General features: G+C 42.9%; 1 protein-coding gene across 1 annotated transcript in view; it reads right to left on the bottom strand.

The window, feature by feature from the left end:
* ARHGAP24 (Rho GTPase activating protein 24) overlaps nt 1-27,679 on the bottom strand; it is a 71,284-nt gene that overhangs the window by 17,352 nt on the left and 26,253 nt on the right. The window contains 3 exon segments of the mRNA XM_032223732.1: nt 6,679-6,800; nt 9,701-9,774; nt 9,925-10,057. Of these exon segments, the coding sequence (XP_032079623.1) occupies nt 6,679-6,800; nt 9,701-9,774; nt 9,925-10,057 (329 nt within the window).

Raw genomic sequence — 27,679 nt, 5'->3', positions numbered from 1 at the left:
GAAGCCGGACTGGAATGGGTCAAGATAGCTAGCTTCCTCCAAGGACCGCTGGAGCTGAAAGGCCACCACCTTCTCAACAACCTTCCCCACAAAGGGGAGGTTGGAGACTGGACGATAATTGTTAAGAACGGCTGGATCCAAAGATGGTTTCTTCAGGAGGGGTCTCACCACCGCCGCTTTAAGTGCGGGGGGAAAGACCCCCTCCCGAAGGGAGGCGGTAACAACCGCCTGGATCCAGCCCCGTGTCACCTCCCTGCTGTTAGCAACCAGCCAGGAGGGGCACGGGTCCAGTACACATGTGGAGGCACTCACAGCTCTCATGGCCTTGTCCACGTCCCCAGGGGCAACATCCTGAAACTCAACCCAGGGGTGGTCTACCAGATTATCCCCTTGTGCCTCGGCTGGATCTGCAGAATCGGAGTCCAACTCCGACCGAAACCGAGCAACTTTGTGCGCTAAGAACTGGACGTAGTCCTCAGCCCTACCCTGCAGGGGATCCCCCGTATCCCTCCTATTTAGGAGGGAACGGGTTATCCTAAACAGGGCGGCTGGGCGTGACTCAGCGGAGGCGATCAAGGTGGCAATATAAGCTCTTTTTGCCGTCCTAATTGCCCTGATGTATTCCTTGATGCACGATGTTAGAAGTGCTCGGCTCGATTCGGATTTGTTGGACCTCCATAGGTGCTCTAGGCGTCTATTCATCTCCGCCCCTTGCCTTTTATCCCCAGAGCTAGTGTGCAGCTTCGCTAGCAGCAGTGGCTCTTCCGTCCCAAGGACCAGCCCACGGATTTCCACTGCTCTCCTCTCCTCTGCCTTCTGCCCATGCGCACATCAGGCATTGGACCCAGCTGTTCCCCCTCTTCCTCATCAGCCACCTCCAGACCTGGGAGTTGTTTAATCCCCATCTGAAGGCTGATGGATGGCCCAGGCTCCGCCTTCTGTCGCTATCTGACAGCTCCATTCTCTCTTCCCCCTCGGAGCTCTCAGATTGCCTTGATGCTGACCCTGACTCCCACACTTCCTCCTCCTCCTCCTCCTCCTCTGATTCGGCTGCTGGAGGGGTGGGCAGCTGACAGGTCACAACAGCTAAGTTCAAAATAATACATCCAGGTAATCATGGCGGAGCAGTGGCTGTTCAAGAAAACCAGGTATCTTAGCTGTTTTGGTAAAATGAGGGTCCAATTCGCTACCCAGCCTGTTCTACTAAGTGGAGCAGTTGACTAATGTCCCCATTTTCCAAAAAGCCGTCATGACCAGCCTGCTTACCTACACCAAATGCCAGGCTAGATTAACAGGATTCTTCTAGGCACAACTCCTAGGATGGGATTTCTGCTTCTTTTAGTGGAAATTACCCTTAGGCAGCTGTAAAGACAACTGAGCTTCAAAAATTCACCAGCTAGATTTAGCTACCAAGATGGATGCCCTTTTTTAAAAAAAAAAAATCAAATGCAGATCAGACAAAAGGAAAATGGAAAACTTGTAAGCTGCTGACTGAACTCTTTCTTTTCATGTGAATAGCACAGCAATCTGCCTCCTCAGATTGGAGGTAACACCTGGACAATCTGAACATCTGCAGGCACAAGATAGATATGCCCATTTTTCCCCCCATGCTACTTTAATGGGTTAAAAAGAGCCGCGGTGGCGCAATGGTTAGAATGCAGTACTGCAGAGTATTTTCTGCTGACTGCCGACTGCTTGCAATTTGGCAGTTCGATTCTCACCAGGCTTAAGGTTGACTCAGCTTTCCATCCTTCTGAGGTCGGTCAAATGAGGACCCAGATTGTTGGGGCTAATACGGTGACTCTGTAAACCGCTTAGAGGGGACTGTAAATCACTGGGAAGTGGTAATATAAGTCTAAATGCTGTTGCTATTGCTATGTGAATTTTGATCACATTACCATGGAGATGCTGCAATGGTCATAAGTGTGAGAAAAGATCGTCACTTTTTTCAATGCCGTTGTATCTTTGAATGGTCACTAAATGAATTGTTGGAAGTCGAGGACTAAGTGCTACTGCTAAAATGCATCTGAGATGAAAACCTAGATCTGGATCTTTGGAAGCAATTGGAGCGTTTGAACTTTCATAATTAGCCTTTAATATTGTGAGAGGAATGTTAGAGACATCTAATTGAGAGCTGGGGAGTCTTTAAGCATGGAAGGAAAGATTCCGTTTTTAAACTAGAATCCAGAGATCAATTAAAGTTGAAGCAATTAAAGTTTGAAAGAATCATTTAGATCACTAGATTTAGAACTGAGGAGAAATTTCCTGACAGTTAGAACAATTAATCAGTGGAACAGCTTGCCTCCAGAAGTTGTGAATGCCCCAACACTGCAAGTCTTTAAGAAGATGTTGGCTAGCCATTTGTCTGAAATGCTTGTGCAGGGGGTTGGACTAGAAGACCTCAAAGGTCCCTTCCAACTCTGCTATTGTATTGTATTGTATTGTATTGTATCCAACCAATTCCTTGGTGCAGGAATTTACACTCCTCTCAAATGTGTCTGCTTCAACTCTTCTAATAAAGCAGAGTCCAACACGTCCCTCCAGCATTGGTTCCACTGTACAAATAATTTTCATGCACATGTTCTTACATACATATTTAAAATTAATTCTAAGACTACCAAATTAGGTAGTCGACCAGAACTCAACTGAGTTCACAATTCTTCCAAACAAAAATCCATCCCCGAGTCCCTCATGTATTTATATTCACCGGTATGTTTATTTATTTATCATTCCAGCAGCATAAAGCAATGGGCAAACTCATTAATACTGGTATTGTCAAACCACTGAAATGTAAAACATTTTCCCCAATATTCTAAATTGCTAAAAATGTGCAGGATATGCAGAGCCAAACCAGATCTAGTTTTTCCAATGGTGTCCCAGCTGGAAACATAGATCCTTTGATCTGGAAATGGTTATGTAACAGTATGAGAGAGAGGGGGGGAGGGAGGGAGGGAGAGAGAGAGGGAGAGAGAGGGGGGGAGGGAGGGAGAGAGAGAGGGAGAAGGGGGAGGGAGAGAGGGAGAGAGAGGGGGGAGGGAGAGAGAGAGGGAGAAGGGGGAGAGAGAGAGGGAGAGAGAGAGGGAGAGGGGGGAGGGAGGGAGGGAGAGAGAGAGAGCGAGAGAGCGAGAGCGAGAATAATTTTATCTCTCCCGTTATCCATAAGATCTGGTTTTCATCGTATGGCCCTGAATTCCATAATTGTAAAGAAATGGGGGGAGAGGATCGTATTTTAATTGCTTTTGTTGCTATATATAATTACTGTCTGGATTATTTAAGTAGCACTTGGCAAATGAGAATATCTATGTCACGGCGGTCAAACTCGCTTCGTCACGTTGCCGTCATGTGATGTTTCGTGACATTTCCCCCCCTTCGCGGAGCTGGGGTGGGCGTGGCCTCCGTGCGACGCATCCAACCCATGGGCGTCCACTTTGACGCCCCTGATCTATGTGAACTACTCTGTGAAATAGTCCAGACAAGAGCCTAACCAGAATTACTAACTCTACCTTAATTGTAAGGTGATATTAATAGAATCTTGTAAGACTGAAATTATTTTTCTCTATGGAGATACTCAGCCATTCAGGTTGTCTCAAAGATGCTTTTTCAAAAGGCAACTTGACTTTCTATGTTTTTCCCTGAAGATGTTTCACTTCTCATCAGAACCAGCAAGAAGCTTCTTGGATGGGGAGCCAAACATCTTCAAGAAAAAAATCCAGTTGGCTTTTGAAACTGTACCTTTGAAATACTTCACCATTCCTTTCATTTTACTTTCTAGAAAACTTGGGAGGGTCCCTTCTAACTGTTGTGGCCCACCAGCGGCCAGTGAGGAGGTTGAGGAAGAGCATGGGCCAGTCCTGGAGGCTGGGGAAGGTTCGGACGAGGGCTCTGCATTGGAGGCAAAGAGGGGGCCAAGGCCGTCTGGCAGTTCTCAGCTGCCTTCAGAGCTAGACAGCAGTGAGGCAGAGGAACAGCTGGAGCCTGTTCCCAGTGTGCACATGCGCAGAGCTGCCAGAAGAAAAGAACAGCTCAGAAATCAGGGTTGACTTGGGAGTAAAGCCACAGGTGGATGGTGAATGGCCCCTCCCATAGGAAAGGGGAGCAGGCTTTTGCAGGACACAATTCATTTGTTTGTTCGGTCATTCGTTTCAGGAGTGTGAAGATCTGTCCGTGAATCTCAGAGACTCTGTGCCCAATCTTTCTTTGCACAGCACCTCATTTGGAAAATAATAACGTGGCAGATTTCCAAGATAGATAAAGTCTGTGGTCATAAATTCACCTTTGAAAGATCAGGCCTTTGCTGAATGTGAATGAGAGGAATTCACATTTGTTTAATAAAAGGGGTTTTGTCGGGACCAGGACTCTGGTTCGTGCTTTTTGGGGAAGCCTAGGTCAGGACGCTAACATATTTTCCACAACCGTCCTCTGTGGGCTGAGATATCTTTTACACACCAGTTGGCAACTCCGTGCTTTGCCTCCTATCTCCCAAGGTCATTCTCAGATATCATTACCTCAGAGGTCCCCAATTTCCAGGCTGCGGCCTAGTACCGGGCCTTAAGCCATTCAGTACCAGGCCATGGAAGTGGTATGAGAACAGTGGGGGAGTGCGTGCATGCGTGCATGCTCCATTTGTGTGAGCAGCGAGTGAGCGCGTGCAGGCTCCATTTGTGTGAGCCACTGCCACTCGTGCGGAGCTATTTCCGCTCTTCTCCTCCCATGGCGGTTTGCAAAAATTGAAAAGTTGGGGAACCCTGCATTGCATTAAGCCTGAGCACAAGGTCATATAAGCTTCGCCTCCCCCAGGAATAATTCTATATCATTTATATGTTTTAGAACATGGTTATAAAACAGGAATGCTTTATAAATGATTTGGAGTGGCTGTTCCTATAATTACACCATTACGATATCTTGAGTTTGCTATGTTTATTTCTGTTGAATAGCCTCGTAAGTCCTCGCACTTACGAATGACAGCTTGGCAGCAGCCAGGCACGTCTTAACCAATCAGACGTGCCTGCGGGACATCCTTTACCAGATCCGCCTGCAGTACAACTGCGGCGGTCGGGGCGTGTCCGCCGTTCACCAGCGTATCTCAATGATTACGCGTGCGCAAGTCTAACACATGCGCACAGCTGGGGGGGAAGAAGTGTTGAATAGCCTCGTAAGTCCTCGCACTTACGAATGACAGCTTGGCAGCAGCCAGGCACATCTTAACCAATCAGACGCGCCTGCGGGTTGCCGGGCTGTCATGCGAGAGGCGATTGGCTAAACGGTTTGACAGCCGAGTATAAAAGGCTGCACAACTCCGGAGGCTATCCGATCTACCACACACAACTCCAGAGACTATCCGGTCTACTGTTAGTTACTGTTGCAAACGTTCTTGTTACAATAAATGGTTACTGTTACCTCAGACGCCTCTGATTCTTCATACAGCCGATCTAACAATTTCAATCTCTATAACATTTAGAGCGGCTCAGAAATTAGAATGTATAGATTATCGGCTTTAACTCCTTCTTGTCTGTAGAAGCTCAAATGCTGAAAATAGCTATATTTTGTGATATGTAGCTGTTTTTTTCAGGGCACGGGATGGATCCTACAGGCAGTCCTCAACTTATGACCACAATTGAGATCATTTTTTGTTGTTGTTAAGTGAGACATGTTAAGTAAATTTCCCCCCATTTTACAAACGTTCTTGTCACAGTTGTTAAGTGAATCACTGCAGTTCATAAGTTAGTAAGCTGGTTGTTAAGTGAATCTGGCTTCCCCATTGACTTTGCTTGTCAGAAGGTTGCAAGAGGGGATCACATGACCCTGAAACACTGCAATGGTCATAAATATGAACCAGTTACCAAGCATCTGAAGTTTGATCACATGATCATAAGGATGCTGGAAAGGTTGTAACTGTGAAGAACAGTCATAAGAGACACTTTTTCCAGTGCTGTTGTAACTGTGAACAGTCACTAAATGAACTGTTGTAAGTTGAGGACTACCTGTACTGGGTAGGAGAAATTTACAATTTTGCCATGCCACCTAGCAAAAATGTAAACTTCCAGTGTTCGTTTCAGATAATCTCTATGATTTACCATATTTTTCAGAGTATAAGACGCACCGGAGTATAAGACGCACCAAGGTTTTGAAGAGGCAAATTAAAAAAAAAACTTTTTGCACTCTGCAAATCTGCCAAAAATGGCCCATTTTTTGCAAAAACAGGCTTGTTTTTCCCCCCCCAAAGGGGCATGAATAGCCCTTAGGAGGCTTGTAGAGTGTTCCTGGGGGGGGGGGGAGCCAAAAACGAGCAAAAAATGGCATGTTTTTAGTGAAAATTGGCCTGTTTTTTGTCAATAAAAGGGCATCGGGAAGCTTAGAGTGTTCCTGGGGGCTGGGGGGGGGGGAAATTGAGCAAAAAATGGACTCTGCCCTTCCCAGCCCCCAGGAGCTCTCGGAAAGCCTCCTACAAGCTGTGCACGGCCATTTTGGTGAAGGGGGCAAAAATAATGTATTCAGTGTATAAGACGCACCCAGATTTTCAGCCTCTTTTTTGAGGGAAAAAGGTGCGTCTTATACTCCAAAAAATACGGTAACTAAGTATGAGAAAAGAACATTCTACCCATGCTGTATCTTTATCTTTTAAAACAGTTCATGGAATTTGGACAATTTGCATTATCATTTTCATCCTCATCTACTTACCTTCCATGATTGTCAGAGGATCTTCTACTTTGGGACGGAGGATGTTGGGGCCAAACACGGTTGCAAGATTTTGCACGCTCATTTTGTTGACTCCAGAATAGGACTGAACTTCATCCAGGAATCTATTCAGACATTCAAGGAACCAGGGGTAGGAGGAGAATGAAAGCCCAGGATTCAGTCACATATGATGACAGGATCTCATTAGATAGATCACGCTAAATAGATGTAGGGATCGTATACATAAATTCTTTTAAAAATAAGCTGCAATAATAATAGGTTTCTGCTGCAATCTTGAACTGGACTGCCTGTCCTATTCTCTGGAGCTGTTTTTATATTGGAAGTAGAGAAATGACACAGACAATAACTTTGGGGGCGAAATGGAGAAAGACAGATAATTCCTGGAGGAGGAACAAAAGATTTTTAAAAAGCCCTTATTCTCCAAGGATTGATTTGGTTCTCTAGAGCCGAGGTGGCGCAGTGGTTAAATGCAGCACTGCAGGCTACTTCAGCTGACTGCAGTTCAGCAGTTTGGCTGTTCAAATCTCACCGGCTCAGGGTTGACTCAGCCTTCCATCCTTCCGAGGTGGGTAAAATGAGGACCTGGATTGTTGTTGGGGGCAATATGCTGACTCTGTAAACCGCTTAGAGAGGGCTGAAAGCTCTATGAAGCGGTATATAAGTCTAACTGCTATTGCTATTGCTATTTGCTCTTATTTTTCATATACCCATTGGTGCAACTGATTATATTTTGTCTACTTTAGTCCACAGAAAATTTCCTTGCTTGAATTTGGGGGGGGGGGGAGAAAGAAATGGAATATAAAGTCAAAAGAAAGCAAAGATAAAAACTAGAAGAGCATCAGAAAGTTTTGGCTAGACTCCAGGAAGAGTAACTACTGTTCTTCACCCACTTCTACCTACATTCTTAGCCTCCTATTCATATTTTCTTGATATTTGTTCATATGGGTATTGAATCCAGATGTATCCAGACATAAAATGGATTTATTAAAACCATTAAGGACTTGCATCGGTTCAATTAATTCCAGTGAGCTTGCTATAGTAAGAGGTCATACAAAGCACTAAATGATTTTGCTTCGATTTTGGCTGAGCCAGTTGTATGAATCAAACCACCGAAGTATATATAGCATGATTTACTGTATGGTTCACTATGTTGCATGATCCCAGATCATTGTGGCTTATTCAGGAAATCATGATTTAGCACAATACATGAACCCAGATCTATGACTTAGTTTAATGTCCACCTAATGCATATCACTGAAATCAATGGAACATACATCTCAACTAAGTTTCAGTTATAAATCTAAGGACAAAGCATTATCACCATTCTTATAAATCCTTAAATGTCTTTATTTAATTAATTATTTTTTTCACATTTCCGAACTGCACATTTTCCTCAAAAATGATCTCCCTCGTTTTTATATACCCCTTCCTTCCAAAAGCAGAGCGCCAATAACATGTAAAAGAATCAATGCAAATGTTATTGTCCCGGCACAAAAATGGTTTCTAATCCAGTGTTTCTCAACCTTGGCGACTTAAGTCCTGTGGATTTCAACTCCCAGAATTCCCCAGCCAGTAAGAGCTGGCTGGGGGATTCTGGGAGTTGAAGTCCACAAGACTTAAAGTCGCCACGGTTGAGAAACACTGTTCTAGTCTTCCAACCACATGCTCATCCAATAAGAGTCTTGGGTGTTTGTCGTGATTCCCTTCTACCAGTGGTGGGTTTCAAAAATTTTTCGAACCTACTCTGTGGGTGTGGCCTCCTTTGTGGGAGTGGCTTGCCGGCCATGTGACCTGGTGGGAGTGGCTTGCCAGCCATGTGTTTCTCTCTCCTCTCTCTCTCTCTCCTCTTCCTCTCTCTCTCTCTCCTCTCTCTCTCTCTCTCTCTCCTCTCCTTCCTTTTGTCTCTCTGTCCCTTTTTCCTTTTTTCTTCTTTCATCTCTCTCACTTTTTCTTTCTTTTTTTCTTTCTTCTTCCTTCCTTTCTTTCTCTTTCTATTTCTCTCTCTGTGTGAGTCTGTGTGTGTGTGTGTCAGTGGTAGGTTTCAAAAATTTTTGGAACCTCTTCTGTAGGTGTGGCCTACTTTCCAGGTCCACTGGTGAAACCTCTTCTAACCGGTTGGGTAGATTTGACGAACCGGTTCTACCGAACTGGTGCGAACTGGTAGGAACCCACCTCTGCCTTCTACCTAGGGCAAACAATGCTGCTTTCTGGAGGGTCTGGATCATAACTTCCATTATTTTTGGTAAGAAGGTTTTGTTGTAGAGCAGGGGTGTCAAACTCGATTTCATTGAAGGCCACATCAGGGTTGTGTTTGAACTCAGGGGGCTGGTGGGGGGCAGGGGGGGCGTGACCAGCTCAATGTCACTCATGTTGGGGGTGCCTGTGGTGGCCCAAGCAATTTGCCAGTGAAAACGGGTTCGCGAGCTCCGTTTTCAGCTGCGACGGCCTCCTGCAACCCTCTGCCAACAAAAATGGAACTCAAGAGGGCTGCGCACGGCCCTCCCGAGCTCCATTTTCGCTGGCAAAAGCATCATGAGCCGGTCTGTTTCCTGGGCAGCCCTGTGGGCTAAATCTAAGCACACACACACACACCCCCCTGGATCCGACACCCCTGGCTAGAGGATGAAGGTAACCACAATCAAGCCTATCTGAAGACCATTAGACCAAATGGCATAGCCTTGCAGTTCAGGTAATCATAATCTGGGAAATTACTACATCTTGCTAAACACAAATCAGAAGTGGATGGATTTGCTAGATTTCTCCAGTGTAGCTTCCCCTGATGTGGTGGGACTGGAAGTCTCCACATCTCCAGCCAATTCTCAGATATTGTGGTCTCCATATAGTCTCTCATACGTGTAATAAGGATTCAGACCCCCCCAAAAATCAACCCGTCTGCAATTATTCTAATAAAAGAGATGAAAACAATTGGGCTGTCTAATGATCTACTGGGCACAGCCATAGTATGATTTTGGGGGGGGTGGGGGTGGATGTTAGGATGATTTACCTGCAAATGTACTTGAGTAAATTAAAGTTGACGAGCGGCAAATTCTTCACTTGCTTTGCTAATTCATTCAGCCCCTGTGTGAATATGTAAAAAAAAAAAAAAAAAGTGAAAATGGAGAAACATACAGCTCCCCTGCAAATAATTAGGAATTAAATTCAGGTAGAAATCCCCAGATAAGGGGATTTGGGTGCTAACGTAAATCCAAGCCAAGAGACCAAACTCACCGTTTCCTTTTCTTTGCTGAGCATTTTGGCACAGGAGAGAAACTCTTCATATTTGGAATACGGGATAACCGGCTCTGGCAACTCCCTGAGGTAGAGTTTCAACAGTGAGGCCACTGTATGCACATCTGTATTTCTGCAGGAATGGAACAGAAATTATCCAGTTGTGAAGGTAAGATTGGATCTCTGAACATCCTCTATCCAATTTGGACCTTTTAGGATGCTTCTAAAGCAGGGGTGTCAAACTCGTTTCATTGAGGGCTGCATCAGGGTTGCGTTTGACCTTGGGGGGGCGTGCAGAGTGGGTGTAGGCAGAGTGGACATGGCCAGCTTGACGTCACTTGTGTCAGGGGCACCTGTGGTGCTCCGAGTGCCCTGACGGCAAAAACAGGCTCCTGAGCTCTGTTTTCGGTTGCGACAGCCTCCTGCAGTCCTCTGCCAGTAAAAATGGAGCTCGCGTGCGCAGCACGCTCCATTTATGCTGGCAGAGGCACTGTGGCCGGTCCTTTGCTGTTTCCAGGGTGACTGTGCGGGCCAGATCTAAGCACCCCATGGGCTGGATTCAGCCTGCAAGCCTTGAGTTTGACACCCTTGTTCTAAAGCAAGTCATATTAGCTATTCAGAAAACCTGTGCACAGCTAGTCCTCAACTTGCAACAATTCGTTTAGTAACTGTTTGAAGTTACAATGATGCTAATTAAATTGAATTAGGACTGTTTGCACACTTACGCATCCCTGTGGTCCAATGATCAAGCCTCCAGCGCTTGGTGATTGGCATGTATTCCTTGACTTATGGCCATAATGGAGCCTGCCTCTTGCGGTTTTAAGTTGTGTTGGTCGTAACGTGGGTCACGCACAACTTGATTTTACAGCCTTTTTTGGTTATAAAACACCATGGTCACAAAGCGAACCCGTTGTTTGCTCTGGGCCATTTGTGCTGAAATGTTTTGGCAAAAACCTCATAAGCTGTGGTCACCTGAGCAGGACATTGCAAATAGTCATACATTCAGAATAACGTACTCTTTATTGTCATTGTATATTATGTATACAACTAAATTGGTTTTAGCCTCACTGGTGCAATCCATGACAAAAAATACAAACAACATAAATAGTCTAAAGAATAATCCCAAAGCAAGTAATTAGGAAAAGAAAATAGAAAGAAAAAGAAAAACTAGCCATACATTTCCGTTGTGGATGGATTGATTGTGGTTGTGTTTAAGAGTCTGACACTGCCAACAGTCATGAATTCAAGCCAGCTTCCGAGTGCCCAGAATGCAGTCATGTGATCGGGGGGGGGGGGTGCTGGGGGATGGCAGTGACCATCAGAATTTCAAATTCAGGTAGTAAGTACCTTTTTTTGGGGGGGGGGTCCTTAGTGCCTTCAAAAGATTGGTTAGTGACTCCTCATAAGTCAAGAATTAAAGTCCCTATCAAGTTGAATTAAGAGACAAAGTGGTTTCATGAAACTTTCCACGTCTATACAGAGTTACAAAAACAGTTCTGAGGTGGCTTACTATTGTCTTTTTCTAGTTGACTTGTCTTCCTTCCAGTGTAGTCTATACTCTGTATTTTCAAAAAGATTCTTAACCAAGTCCTACATTCTTCTACAACTTTATTTTTTTTGAGATTGGAAGATCAGCCAATTTTCTATCCTGAAAATTACAATGGTGCCGCTAAATCAGGTGACCCCAGGAAAAATCAATCAATCAATCAATCAATCAGTCAATCAATCAATCAATCAACTAATCAATCAATCCATCTTTTCCCCCAGTAAGGCAGATAGCTAAAGCCTTGGAAATTATGATGGCTCCCTCTAGGCCCACTAGATGGCGCTCTTGTAAAATAAGATGGAAGAAATTATTGTAAGCTCAAATTCTATTTATTCATGGCAGGGAATTACTGTTATGCTGAATTTAATGGCCATCCCGAAGGCAGGATTTAAGTACATATGGGTTCTTTAATTTTTAAAAGGAGAACTTCCTGGAATGAAAGTGGAGACAGAATCATATTTCAGTAGTGAGGATTCCTCTACGCTTGGATATTGTATGAGTTGATAGCTATTTACACATCCCTGAAAAAGAGGAATTGCTATCACCAGAGGGAGATAAAACATAAGAAAAAACCATTTTCCTCCAAGTTAAAAACACTCGGAGTACACCTATTGTAACTTACTGGATTTTGGTAGACACTATAGGTCAGGGGTATCAAACTTGTTTTCATTGAGGGCCACATCTGGGTTGTGTTTTATCTCAGGGAGCTGGGCTGTAGGCATGGCCAGATAGGCATGGCCAGCTCGACTCCTGTTGGGGGCGCCTGTGGTGGCCCGAGCACTCTGCCAGCAAAAACGGGCCCCCTTGCTCCGTTTTAGGCTGCGACGGCCTCCTGCAACCCTCTGCCAGTGAATATGGAGCTCGGGAGGGCTGGCAGAGGGTTGTAGGAGGCCATGGCAGCTGAAAACGGAGCTTGGGAGCCCGTTTTCGCTGGGAGAAGCGCCATGGGCCAGTCCTTCAGTTTTTCCAGGGTGGCTCCACGGATCTGATCTAAATATCCTACAGGCCGCATCCGGCCCCCGGGCCATGATTTTGACACCTCTGCTATAGGTTCTCAGTCGTGGTTTATAGCATGGTATGGCATGCATGAACTAAGCCACTGTGGCATATTCGAAAATTGATGAAATACAGCATGGCTTATGGTGAGCTCGCAATAAGGATAGCACGACCTTGACAAAATACACTATACAATTTCCATTAATACCAAGACTGTTGCTGACATACCCGGCTCCCTTCTGCAGAATTCCACTTAGAAGTCGGGTTTTTAAAAATTATTACATTCATACGAAGGCCTGCTAGGTTGCAGATGTGGCTTCTGTCACAATTCTCTGAGAATGTGTGTGCAAAATTCCAATCGTCTGCTATTGATATTTGGACCGCTGTTTTTTTAAAAAAAATTACAACTATTGTTCCCCCATCCCTGTGCAGCACACTTCTACACAGTTTATACACCGGGTTATAATCAGGGGTGGGCTTCAAAATTTTTAGCAACGGGTTCTCTGCCCAGTTGCTGGATGGGTGTGGCCATAGTGGGCATGGCCTAGTTGGCCTTTAGTACTAGTTCTGTGGGCATGGCTTGGTGGGCATGGCTCGGGGAGTGTGATGGGAAAGTTACTGTAAAATTTCCATTCCACAGGTGAAATTCAGATGGTTCTGGAGAACCGGTAGCGGAAATTTTGAGTAGTTCTGAGAACCGGCAAACACCACCTCTGGCTGGCCCCAAAGTTGGGAGGGAAGGGAGATTTTGCAGTATCCTTTCCCTGCCATGCCCCCAAACCATGCCCACAGAATTGGTAGTAAACATTTTTGAATTTCACCACTGCTCCATTCCCTCCCCACTCCAGGGGAAGGTTATTGCAAAATCCCCATTTCCCATCGATCAGCTGGGACTCGGGAGGCAGAAAATAGATGGGGGCGGGTCCAGTCAGAGGTGATATTTACCGGTTCTCCGAACTACTCAAAATTTCCTCTACCAGAACTCCAGAACTAGTCAGAACCTGCTGAATACCACCTCTAGTACACCGGACACCTTAGCTAAGACTACTAACTATTAAATGCATTAAGTAGTGTCTACTGATTTTAGCTAAAGCACCTTTTTCATAACAGTCTTCTGGTGCATCCTGCTTCTCTTTCCCATCTAATGGACCAACATGAAATTCGACCCATAACTGAGCCCTGTGAAATGCATTAATTGGAAAACTATCACCGGGCAGCTTTTAAGCCAAGCTGAATTTTCATACAGAAACTCATTTTGCCAAAGTAATATTATTACACGGCTGCTTCAAAATTACCGGGGAGTATTGAACAATGACCGCTATTTTCTAAATTAGATTGATTTCCTCTCCATTTTCTCTGTAATTCAATGTTTTGCTCCTTTTTAACAGAAGCAACCCATTATACTGTAGCTGGCTAGCTGATCACATAAATATCCCCCCACCATTTTTTCAATTCATCTGGGCCATTGCCTAAGAGAATTGTGTATGGTATTTGGAGTTTTGTGGCTTGCATTTAACAGAATAACAGAAGAAGAGAGTTGGAAGGGACCTTGGAGGTCTTCTAGTCCAACCCCCTGCACAAGCAGGAGATTCTATACCATTCCAGACAAGTGGTTGTCCACTCTCTTCTTAAAAATGTCCAGTGTTGGAGCATTCACAATTTCTGGCGGTAAGTTGTTCCATTGATTAATTGTTCTCACTGTCAGGAAATTTCTCCTTAGTTTTAGGTTGCTTCTCTCCTTGATTAATTTCCACCCATTGCTTCTTGTCCTGCCTTCTGATGCTTTGAAAAATAGGTCGACCCCCCCCCCTATTTTTTGTGGCAACCTCTCAAATATTGAAATACTGCTATCTTGTCACCCCTAGTTCTTCTTTTCACTAGACTAGAGAAACCCAATTCCTGCAACTGTTCTTCAGATGTTTTAGACTCTATCCTTCTAATCATCTTTGTTGCTCTTTTCTGCACTCTTTCCAGAATCTCTACATCTTTTTTTTATAACACGGTGACCAAAACTGGATGCAGTATTCTCAGTGAGGTCTTACTAAGGTTTTATAAAGTGATGCTAATACTGTATTTTTTGGAGTATAAGATGCACCAAGGTTTTGAAGAGGCAAATTAGAAAAAAAAGTTTTTGCACTCTGCAGACCTCCCATAAATGCCCCGTTTTTTGCAAAAATGGGCCCATTTTTTTAAAGAAAAGGCATGAATAGCCTTTAGGAGGCTTGTAGAGTGCTCCTGGGGGGTGGGCCCCCCCAAAACTAGCAAACAATTGCCAGTTTTTTGCAAAAACAGGCCTGTTTTTTGTCAAAAAAAGGGCATGGATAACCTTTAGGAAGCTTATAGAGTGCTCCTGGGGGGTTGGGGGGTGCAAAATTCGGCAAAAAACAGCCCATTTTCCAGTAATTTCTGCCCTCCCAAGCACCATGAAAGCCTCCTAAAGGCTATGCACAGCCATTTTGGTGAAGGGGATGGGGTTTCAGGAGGCAAAAAAAATGCTGTATTCAGGGTATAAGACGCACCCAGATTTCTGGCCTCTTTTTTGGGGGGAAAAGGTGCGTCTTATACTCCGAGAAACACGGTACTTCATGTGATCTTCATTCCGTTAATGCAACCTAAGATTGTGTTGGCTTTTTTGGCTGCTGCAGCACACTACTGGCTTGTATTCAAAGGATTTTGTGAGTGAATTAAGCGATTTCATGCTTCTGTATAGAATTTCTATGAAAAGGCTTTAAAATGTTGCTATAGTTAGACTTATTACTGTCATGTCAAACTTTATTCCTAGTTGGAATGATTAATACAAAACCCACATATATTTGGAATATTCTAAATTCTTGCCCTTTCTGCATCAATTTTTCACAGCTTCCTCATACTCTTCCTTTTAAAGAAACATGTTAGAAGACCTTATGAGGAACAGATAAGTTTATTGTTCATTTAATGCTTACACCACTGGACAATAAATCTCCGATAGAAAGATAAAATAAAGGCTTTGGGATGTGCAAACACTCACAGGACTTTTCCTGTGCAATTAAACAACCTGGATTGGGAGCTCTTTTTATCACAGCCTCCGTTGTCACTGACTTCCTTCCCTGCAATTTGTTGTGTCAACAAGATTTTTTGCTTTGAGGCATTGAAGAAATGCTGTCAGGCCAATTACAAACTCGGGGGGCAGTTCAGCAGCTGACCTTACATATGCACAAGGAACCTTTACATGCAGAAGCAAACATGGAGACTGAGGTGTGTCCATGATGACGCCACTGCTACGAACATAGTAAGGCAACCAATTTCAGGCAGAAGGTGAAGACATCTAAGGAGAGAAAGGTTGTCAGATTGCTTGTGGCTTTCAAAAATGTGTAAATCTGCCTAAATGACAATAGCAATAGCAGTTAGACTTATATACCGCTTCATAGGGCTTTCAGCCCTCTCTAAGCGGTTTACAGAGTCAGCATATCGCCCCCACAGTCTGGGTCCTCATTTTACCCACCTCGGAAGGATGGAAGACTGAGTCAACCTTTGAGCCGGTGAGATTTGAACCACCAAACTGCAGCTTAGCAGTCAGCTGAAGTGGCTGCAGTACTGCACTCTAACCACTGCGCCACCTCGGCTCTTGGTACCTGCTTTTTCAAAATTAAATGAAATCATCACCTTAATTTGGCGTCCCCATAATCCCTTGCAGGGTGGAGTCTGGGCAACTGAACAGAGCTAAATGGAGTGTTTTAATGGCCAGATGCCCTTCCTGTCACCAATACAGAGTTTTGTTCAGCAGGTATATTCTACGTTTGTTAGGAGAGATATCCAACCTAGAACTAGGATGAATTTCCTGGCAGTTGGAACAATTAATCAGTGGAACAACTTGCCTCCAGAGGTTATGGTTACTCCAACAATGGAGTCCCACAGGTGCTTTTTCAAGAGGCAACTGGACTTTCTGTTTTTTCTTTGAAGAACATTTCGCTTCTCCTCCAAGAAGCTTCTTCAGTGATGACAGACGCATATTCAACTTACACTTAGGAGCTGCTACATAGTTTGTAGTGTTTCTGATACAGAGGTCAGAATTTAGGAGACAAGAGAAACACCCAGGACCTTGGATAGAATCATTCTTCCATAATTTTGAAATGTGTTGCCTTTCTTTTTTTTTAATTCACCTTCCAGTGAGTGTAAATTATAACACAAGAGCTAACTGGCAACCAGCTGTGGATGGACACCTGTGGTCCAGCAGCTGGAATTAGCACGATATGACGAGGGACATGGTGGCTCAGTGGCTAAGATGCTGAGCTTGTCAATAAGAAAGGTCGGCAGTTTGATGGTTCGAATCCTTAGCGCTGCGTAACAGAGTGAGCTCCCGTTACTTGTCCCAGCTTCTGCCAATATAGAAGTTTGAAATCACGTAAAAAATGCAATTAGAAAAGGAGGAACCACTCCTTTTGGTGGGGAGGTAATAGCGTACCATGTGCCTTTGGCATTTAGTCATGCCGGCCACATGACCACAGAGACGTCTTCGGACAGCGCTGGCTCTTCGGCTTTGAAACGGAGATGAGCGCTGCCCCCTAGAGTCGGGAATGACTAACACATATGGGAGAGGGGAGCCTTTACCTTTTTTACTGCATTTTACTTATTTATTCCATCAGTGTTTAACCTTGAATCTTAAAGAAATGATGCATTTGGACCATTCATACCTGCATATGCCAGGTGTTCAATCTGAATGAGCACCTGCAAAAGCTGATAACCAACCAGGGTAAAGTTTACAGAACATTAATTAGATTGATCTAGGTGGATGGAAAGCAACAAAGGAGAGCCATGGCAACACGATTGTGTTTTGTGTGACAGCCTGCTGGTGCATGTTTCAGGGAATTGCACACTGTATTAATGATCTGAACGAGCGACTTCCAATTCCTAAAAGCACAAGGAGCTTTGAAGTAAAGGAGATGCAGAGCGTTCAGTCAAGGTGGCCTTGATTTCATATCTTTCTTCAGAAGATGACCTTCAGCTGGGCATTATGCTTTAGATTAACTCCAACATCTTTTAGTTGTTGAGAGCATACAAAAACAGCACAGCGGTGACTCAGAAAAAGTCAATGAAAAAGCTAGGATACCAAGTGGCAGACCATGATAAATACTTCTGGTTTTCTGATCACTTCCCATAGCTTGCAGGCAGAGTTGAAAAAAACCATCAGTTGCTAAACAGATAAACTGGTAACATTATGGGGATATCACAGATGAGAAAAGGGGTCTGGATTCACATGCTTCAGGAAAGAAATGAACAGGTAAAATCATTTAAACACACAATAACTGCAAGGATGAAACTTTTCTTGTAAATGAACTTAAACATTTCCTGGGTTGTTACTTTAAAGTATAGGGAAGGAAGGAAGGGAAAAAAAATACTTCTCTGTACTCTGTTTCTGTTGGTCAAATAAACACAAAGTAAAGACCCCCCTCCCCCTTCACTCAGTTTTCTGGCCCAAAAAACTGAGCGAAGGGAATTTCTGCCAGTTTACTCTTTTCTTTCATCAAAGTTGGTGGATGTCTTTGCCTGGATCTGACAAGCCTATTCTCACCTCACATTGAGACTTAGCAATAGCAATAGCAATAGCAGTTAGACTTATATACCGCTTCATAGGCTTTCAGCCCTCTCTAAGCGGTTTACAGAGTCAGCATATTGCCCCCAACAACAATCCGGGTCCTCATTTTACCCACCTCGGAAGGATGGAAGGCTGAGTCAACCTTGAGCCGGTGAGATTTGAACAGCCGAACTGCAGAACTGCAGTCAGCTGAAGTAGCCTGCAGTGCTGTATTTAACCACTGCGCCACCTCGGCTCTTATGGAGACTTCCTTCAAGAGAACAAGGCTGCCACATTCTGGCTCTTATTGGGTTAATTTCTACAATGTCATTTCAGTCTTAGATTTATGCAGGGGATTTAAGACATAAATTTCAAAGTTTGTGACCAAATTTAATAATATTTAAGCACTAGCAATAGTAGTTAGACTTATATACCGCTTCATAGGGCTTCAGCCCTCTCTAAGCGGTTTACAGAGTCAGCATATCGCCCCCCACAGTCTGGGTCCTCATTTCACCCACCTCGGAAGGAATGGAAGGCTGAGTCAACCTTGAGCCAGTGAGATTAGAACTGCTGAACTGCAGATAACAGTCAGCTGAAGTGGCCTGCAGTACTGCACCCTAACCACTGCGCCACCTCAGCTCTATGCATATGTGCTATTACCAACACAATGTAGTATTTCAATTAATGACAGACACTAAAGTGTATTGTGTTCATTTGATACTCAGTAGTATTATTATACTCTTCCAGTCAAACATCTGCAGTCTCAGTTGGCGCACTATTAACTTCTTCTGAGACCTACTTTTTCTGAAATTCTGGAAAGTTATTCCCATGTAAAGATAATAACGTTATTGGTGACAGGCTCAAGCCTTTTCCTACTCCAAAATTTTTCCCAATTCATGTAGCAATAACAATCAGAGAAGGGTTGAAATAAAATCCTTCCCTTAAGAAAACCTTTAAAAATAATATTACTTTTACAAAACATAAACCTTCCAATTAATTTCCTGTTTATTTACCAACAAAAAGATGGTATTTCTAAAACACTAAGCTTATCAAAATCAAATTATGTTTTCACTGGCTTCTTAAATAATATTATATGGAATATATGTTTGAGCAGCAGCTATTCAGCAATTGACATAAATTATTGGTATTTCTTCAGGAAAGATGGAAAAGAGACTGTAAATTGATAAAAAACATTAATAAAAAAAAAAAAGAAAAAAACAAAGAGACTGTAAATTGGTATACTGATATAGTTGAACCTGTCTTAACATATCTACTCAGCCATACAGTAAACTATACATATGGTTCTCTCTCTCCCAAATTGACTTACTCACAGTTATGACATGATGATAAAACAGGACAGAGGAATGCCTTCCCTGGATTTCTTCAGGGATAAGGTGAAATCAAATAACTTGCAACCATCCATGGCTGTAGGTACTTATACCCTACTTATCCACAGAAATGGTTTGCAAAGGTTCTTAACTCCCCATACTTCCAATATCTGTTGCAGTGTAATGTATTAGTTAGCAATCTAACCAGTTCTTGCCCTGAATTCAAATTAAATCTGTCTCTGAGAGCCAGTCCTCAAATATGGGCAGGTCACATATATGACAAATCATTTTAAAGATCTCTAAATTATCCAGGAAATGTGCATTTAAAAAAAATACAGGTTTGATTATTTTATGCTGTTTTTATGCTCTTTAGAAGGCCAAATCCTGAAGATGAAACTCAAAATGCTTTGGCCATCTAATGAGAAGGAAGGACTCCCTGGAGAAGAGCCTAATGCTGGGAAAGATTGAAGGCAAAAGAAGAAGGGAGGGCACAGAAGGAGGTGGCTGGATGGAGTCACTGAAGCAGTCAGAATGAGCTTCAATGGACTCCAGAGGATGGTAGAGGACAGGAAGGCCTGGAGGAACGTTGTCCATGGGGTCACGATGGGTCGGACACGACTTCACCAACTAGCAGCAATAACATGCTGTTTTCAAATGTTGACTCTTATAAGCTATGAATAGAACAAAACTAAATAGAAGTTTTGATTCTCTTGCGGTTACCTTATCTATTTTGTAGATTAGGTAAGAAGGGTATTAATAAATAAATAATAGACTAGGCAGCTGGTAGGTAGATTGCAAGTGTCAGACTCTTAATCACCCTTCCTTTCATTAGTACTACTTCGTTCTTGCTTTCCATATCCAACCTGTGCATCATTATTGCTTTCCTTTCAGCTTATCCCAGAATGTCTTTCTCCTTTATGTGCAACTCAGTAGATTCAAAGGTTATGTCTGGCTAGTTTAAAAAAAAAAGGTTGAGTTATAGAGTTTTTGCAACCTATTGCACCAAGCAAAATTTAAAAAGAAAAGAATTATGTCCTGTGTGTACTTCCATATTTCTACTCACATGACACTTGGAACGTTTTACTAATTAATGTTTGCAAAGTGCTTTGAGGGTTGTGTGATAAATTGTACTGCTAACGGGAGCCAGCTATTTAATTATTAATTCTTCCAAGGGAGAATTTGCAAACCATTAACTAATCTGAGACTGGGAGCAACTTAAGTATACAGCTTATCCTGTGATGTTGGGTTCCCTGTCTTGCTTCCAATTTAATATGCACATTCATTTCCTGAAGTCTTTGGCTGAAACTGGATAGAGAAACACAAAAATGCAGAGACAGCAGAACCTTGGACAGCAGCTACTTTCTGCATGGCTTGGTCTCTGTTACAAATCATTCATAGGTCAGCCAATGTTCACTAAGGGCATAGAATAAGTGGATACTAAGCAGGTCTCCAAAATTCCCATCTATCTGTTGACATCCTCTCTGCATGCTACACTTCACAGCTTCTCACCTAAGAACCTGCAGTTTTGGAATGGTTCTTCTAGGCACTGTTGCCACCAGATTCATGCTATGGTTTGTATTGTTTGGGGTAGTCCAAGGAGACAATAAACGGAGAAGGGGGGAGGGAAGGAGGGAAAGAGAGAGCAAGAGAGAAAGAGAGAGAGGGAAAAGGACACAGAGAGAAAGAGACAGAGACAGAGAGAGAAAGAGAGAGAAAGACACAGGAGAAAGAGACACAGAGAAAGAGAAGGACACAGAGAAGAGAAAGACACAGAGAAAAGAAAGAGACAGAGACAGAAAAAGACACACACAGAAAGAAAAAGAGACAGAGAGATAGAGACACAAAGAGAGAGAGAGAGACAGACAGACAGAAAGAGACACAGAGAAAGAGAAAGGGAGACTGAGAGAAAGAGACACAAAGAGAAAGAAAGAGAAAAAGAAAGATACAGACACAGAGAGAGAAAGATACAGAGAGAAAGAGAGACAGAGAAAGAGAAAGAGAGACAGAGATAAAGAGAGAAAGAAAGAGACACAGAGAAAGAGAGTCAGAGACAGAAAAAGACACAGAAAAAGAGAAAAGAGAAAGAGAGAGACAGAGACAGAGACACAAAAGAGAGAGAGAACAGAAGAGACACAGAGAAAGACAAGAGAGAGAGAAGAAAGAGAAGAGAAAGAGAGGAGAAAGAGACACAAAGGGAGAGAAGAGAGAAAGAGAGACAGAGAAAGAGACACAGAGAGACAGAGACACAGAGTGTTAGTGAGAGAGAGAGAGAGTAAAAGAGAGAGAGAAAGAAAAAGAGAGGTGACAGAGAGAAAAAGAGAGACAGAGTGAAAGAGAAAGAGAGAGACAGAGAGAGAGAGACTGAAAGAAAGAGACACAAGAGAGAGACAGAGAGAGGGATAGGGAGAGAAAGGGAGAGAGGAGGAGGGAGGGAGAGATAGATAAGGACACCCCAATTTTTTCAGCCTGATTTTCAGACAGCAGAGTGCATGTAAGTGAATCAGGGCCATTTTAAGGTGGAAGGTAAACAACATCACTAGTAATGTAGGGCTGTGAGAGTTGGATCATAAAGAAGGTTGAGCATTGAAGAATTGATGCTTTCAAATTATGGTGCTGGAGAAGATCCTTGAGAGTCTGTTGAACTTCAAGACACTCTTAAAACTGCAGTCAAAAACTAGTACATGCTTTTTTAGCTGTGGCTTCTTTTGTTAATGAGAAGGTCCAAGTGAAATTGGTCTCAGTGTGCATGTTATTACTGCTTCTTGAATACACAGGCACTCACACAAATTCTGGGAAATATATGTCATAGTTATGTTTACTGGGAGGATGAATATCAATATAATCAGACCTGCTTGAATTCAGTCCCACCTCTTCACACTCCAGTTAGAAAACTAAAACACGTTACGTACTGTATCAAAGCAAAACAATAAAGAAGTCAACTGTGGAGACCCATAAAAGTACAATTAAACAATAGATCGCTTTGAAGCAATCTTGATTATGAGTACAGAGAGGCTCTAAGTATTTATCTTCATTTCTCCCTTCATTGTACTGTTCATTTGTCTTCTTGCACACTGGATAATTGCCTTGGAGAAGATTAAAAAAGTAAAGATGTTGAAGATGGATAAATGTTTCCCCTTGTACATATGTGCTAGTCGTTCCTGACTCTAGAGGTTGGTGCTCATCTCCGTTTCAAAGCCGAAGAGCCAGCGCTATCCGAAGACGTCTCCGTGGTCATGTGGCAGGCATGACTCAATGCCGAAGGTGCACAGAACACTGTTACCTTCCACCAAAGGGGGTTCCTATGTTTCTAGTTGCATTTTACGTGCTTTCGAACTGTGGTTTGGAAGAAGCTGAGACAAGTAATAGGAGCTCACTCCGTTATGTGGCGCTAGGTATTCGAACTGCTGACCTTCTGATTGACAAGCTCAGTGTCTTAGCCACTGAGCCACCGCGTCCCTAACATGTTACGTATTACGTATTAAAGCAAAACAATAAAGAAGTCAGCTGTGGAGATCCATAAAAGTACCATTAAACAATCGATCGCTTTGAAGCAATCTTGATTATGAGTACAGAGAGGCTCTAAGTGTTTATTCATTTCTCCCTTCATTGTACTGTTCATGGAATTCAGTGCTTTGTCTTCTTGCACACTGGATAATTGCCACGGAGAAGATTAAAAATAGTAAAGATGTTGAAGATAGTGAACTAAAAAACCCTAACGCCGTGATGGCAAACCTATGGCACGTGTGCTCAAAGTGGCATGCAAAGCCATGTCCCCCGGCACGCACAGCCTTGCCTCTTTGTCTTCTGGGTTTCTGGCATGCAGGCGTGCACGATCAGCTGTCCTTCGTGCGCACAGCAGTGCCGAAACCCGGTTTGGCTTTTCCGGAGTGTGATCCCTTCCTGCGCACGGCAGTACCGAAAACCGACCTGTGCATACGTGCCAGCCAGCTGATTGTCAGGTGCGCATGCGTGCTAGAACCAGGAAGTTTGGCTTTTCCGGAGCGCGGCCCCGACGAGCCCACACACGTGTGCACGGCTTTTCCGTGCAAGTGCCGAAAAGGTTCACCATCACTGCCCTAACATATAAACAAACTCACTGTTAAAAAATATGTTCCACTCTTATGATTGTAGTAGCATCCCCATGGTTACGTGATCAAAATTCAGATGCTTGGTAACCAGTGGTGGGTTTCAAAAATTTAGAACCTCTTCTGTAGGTGTGGTCTGCTTTGTGGGAGTGGCTTGCTGGCCATGTGACTGGGTGGGAGTGGCTTGCTGGCCATGTGACTGGGTGGGAGTGGCTTGATGGCCATGTGACTGGGTGGCAGTGGCTTGCCAGCCATGTGACTGGGTGGGCGTAGCCAACTTGTAAACTGTGGTGAAACTCACTTAGCAACGCTCTGCTTAGCAACCCAAATGTTGGCTCAGGAACTATGGCATTGAAGTGTGCAAGCCTTAAAGCTGTGAAGTTACAAGATCCTTGCACCCCTAACCCTTTAGGAAAAAATACCCCAGGGGTATTCAAACTTGGCTGTTTTAAGACCTGTGAACTTCAACTCCCAGAATTCCTCCTCCAGTCATGTTGGCTCAGGAACTCTGGCATTGAAGTGTGCAAGTCTTAAAGCTGTCAAGTTACAAGACCCTTGGACCCCTCCCCCTTTAGAAAAAAAAACCCCAGGGGTGTTTAAACTTGACAGCTTTAAGACTTGCGGACTTCAACTCCCAGAATTCCTCCTCTTGCTCTTCATCTTGATGATGTGTGACGGGCGGAGGGAGGGAGCTGGAACCGGTTCTAAATGTAGATTTGTGGAACCTCTTCTATAGAAGAGCTTAGAACTGGCAGGAACCCAACCTTGTTGGTAACTGACCCTTATTTATGATGGCTGGAGTGCCCCCGAGTCTGACCTTGTGACAAGCAAAGTCAATGGGGAAGCCAGGTTCAATTTACCACTGTGCTACTAACTGAACAACTGCAGTGGTTCACGTAACAACTGTGGCAAGAAAGGTCATAAAATGGGACAAAGGTCACTTAATAACTGTCTTGATAAGCAACAGAAATTTCGGCTCCATTGTGGTTACTAGTCAAGGACTACCTGTGCAGAAAGATATTGGGGACATTTAGGTTCCTGAATCTTCCTACTTAAATTTTGATAGTTGTTCTCTTTAAGTGTACTACATCTTGTTGTCAAATATATCCCCCGATACTTCACCTTGTTCGGGACTTGAATCTTCAAAGCTTCTGCCAATTCTTCCTTTTGTCTTACTAGCATGTTCTTTGTCAAAATCTTCGTTTTATCTTTATTTATTTTCAAACCTGCTTTTCCATGTTTCTCTATTTTTCTATCAATTTAGGTGCATCTTCTAGTGGGTCCTCTAAGATGAAGACCAGGTCATCTGCAAATGCCTGCAATTTATATTCTTCCTTTTTAATCTTTATTCCTTTTATGTCTTTCTCTTCTCTGATGCTTCTATTTAGGACTTCTTCTTTTTTCCCCCCGATGTAAATGTTTTTATTTTCCATTTTCATTTTCGTACAGTCATATATACTGTGCATAACCAGGGCCATATAACATTAAACAATAAACACAGCCATTCCTCTTATCAGCAGTACCCCCAAAAATAGAGGACTTCTAATGTTAAGACGAACAACAGAGGTGATAGTGGACAACCTTGTCTCGTCCCTTTCTTTATTTCAATAAAATCTGACAATTCTCTATTTATCATTAACTTTGCTGTTTGTTTATGGTATATAGTTTGTATGGCTTGGGTAAATTTCTTACCAAAGCCATCTGTTCCAGCTGTATCAACATAAATCGCCAGTTCACATTGTCAAAGGCTTTCTGTGCATCTAAAAACATCAAACCCATTTAAATTTTGTATGTCTGTGAAAAACCAAAGGAATACTGTTAGTGACTGCCTCTACCTAAGATCTTGTAAATGTCCATTAAAAAAAAGCCAATTGTAATTGAATATACGCTGTATAATGAAAGTGAGGGAAGGTAGATGGATTGTATATACTATTCTCAGAAAAGAGGCAGTTGGACAATGGAAGTCCCATAAATCAGTGGTCTCCAACCTTGGCAACTTGAAGACCTGTGGACTTCAACTCCCAGAGTTCCTCAGCCAGCAAAGCTGGCAGCTTTGACAGCTGGCAGAATGGAGAGGAAATAGCATCAATGCTTTCACTCGTAATTTTGTTGCTAAAATTACTCTTCTGAAGTTGATCTTTGTTTTAGAAACCAATAGAGGGGGAAATGGCACAGGAAAAGTAGAATTGGTCTATGTCCACATTGTAATCCATTTGCAGTTGCCTCCTCTTGCAACTATTTGTATTTTAAAGAAAAACCAGAGAATCCAGAGAAGAAGAATCAAAGATGCATTTGACATCATTTGTAGTTTGAATAGACAGTGATAACATTAGAACTAGAATTGCTTTGATTTAAATCACACTTTCTTTACTTGGTACCCAACTTAAACAAATTGTTGGGCTCCACCACATCTGGCAAAGCTGGCTGAGGAACTCTGGGAGTTGAAGTTCACAAGTCTTAAAGTTGACAAGGTTGGAGACCACTGCCATAGATAACCAGGTAATTATACTAACTGTAATCAGTTGATTAATTTAGATACTGTCATTAACCCAGGAATGACTGGGTCTTTAGGCTAAATCTAAACTGAATTATTAGCAATAGCAATAGCACTTAGACTTAGATACTGCTTCAGAGTGCTTTTATAGCCCTCTCTAAGCAGTTTTCAGAGTCAGCTTATTACTCCCAACTGTCTGGATCCTCATTTTACCCACCTTGGAAGGATGGAAGGCTGAGTCAACCTTGAGCCAGTGAGATCTGAACTGCCGAACTGCAGCTAGCAGTCAGCTGAAGTAGCCTGCAGTACTGCATTCAATCCACTGTGCCACCTTGGCTCTTTTAACCCATTTTTGGTACTCCATAGCACACTACAACCAGACATAACTGCCCATTTAAAATTTGGTTTTCAAAATCTAACATATTGACTGCTTTAAAGACACATGAAAGAATCCAGGTTCTCCATAAAGGATGCCAATTTCTATTTTAATGTTAATATATTATAGAATGCCATCTGCCTTTCTTTTAGGGGGACTTCAGAATATGGATGCAAAAACACTTGTAACGCTGTATGTAATGGATGAGAATTTTTTAAATGTTTTTTTAATGTTTAAAATAAAAAATAAAAAATAAATTTGCAAAAAAAAAAAAAAAAGCCAAGGTGAGCAACAGGCAGTTGGACAGATAATCTGGTACCTGTATCAACCAGTTGCTCTGTTGGGTGGCACGGGGTGAATCTTAGACAAACGGACTTGTAAGATTAAGATCCCTGGTCAATTTTAAAATTGTCCATAAGGTACATCACAGAGAGGTTAGGTCCCTTAGGCTGAGAGGTGGCCTTTTACACTTTTACTTCTAGGAAATGAAGAAAATTAATGAAGGGATACAATCACATTGGTGTTTGAAAGAGGGGAAAAGACATAAAAGGTTCTTCCTATAATAATTACCAATATTCTTTTGGGAGGGAGGGGCATTTATCTTATACTGTACCTGATAAGTATAAAGGAAAGTGCTGAAAGCAACAGACTGGGCACAAAAAATAAATGGCTACAGCAGATGATTTGAAGATTAGCTTGGAAGAGTTTCTTGCCTGTTAAACTTAACTCTTTTGTAATGGGATTTTCCTTTTTTTCTTTTTCTTTCTTTCTCCAGTTAGCTGTTCCTTACCTCCGTCTGATGTCCTGTCCTCCCTCTCCCTTCCCCTTTACTCTTATTTCACCTCCATAATTTCCTTCATTTTGGGAGTTGGTCCCGCTGAAAGGAATAAGGGTGTGTTTATGTGTTGTGTGTGTGTTTGTGTGTGTGTTCTTTCACTTCTTTGTGTGAAACTGGGCCATATCTCAGAAAGTGATTGGTTGCCATATGCAGATAAGAGAACAATTTTTGTAACCGGGACACTTCATTTTGCAAGGAATTAACTTTAATTGATAGTTGTTAACTTAATTAGTATATTTGTTCTTGGCCCTGCCCTTTTTTTTGGTGGTGGGGGGAAATGTAGCTTCTGGCAGGTACATACATATATGCATGTACATGCAAATATGCGACATGCACGTATTTCAAGTGTGCGTGAATGATTAATTTCAGCTGAAACTGGCAACTATATTTTTGGTTCCATTTATTTTAAGGAAGATAATGGCATAATTCAGGACCATTCTTTGTAAATACATGCCTTGTACGGGTGCCTGCAATTTGCCACAGTGTGAAAAGGGTGAGCAGCTTGTGCCTTCAGGCAAGTACAGAATAGAAGGCCAGAAAG

The sequence above is a fragment of the Thamnophis elegans genome, chromosome 9, assembly GCF_009769535.1.
Source record: "Thamnophis elegans isolate rThaEle1 chromosome 9, rThaEle1.pri, whole genome shotgun sequence".
NCBI lineage: Eukaryota > Metazoa > Chordata > Lepidosauria > Squamata > Colubridae > Thamnophis > Thamnophis elegans.
The sequence above is the reverse complement of the archived record's forward strand: the minus strand, read 5'-3'. Positions and strand labels throughout refer to the sequence as shown.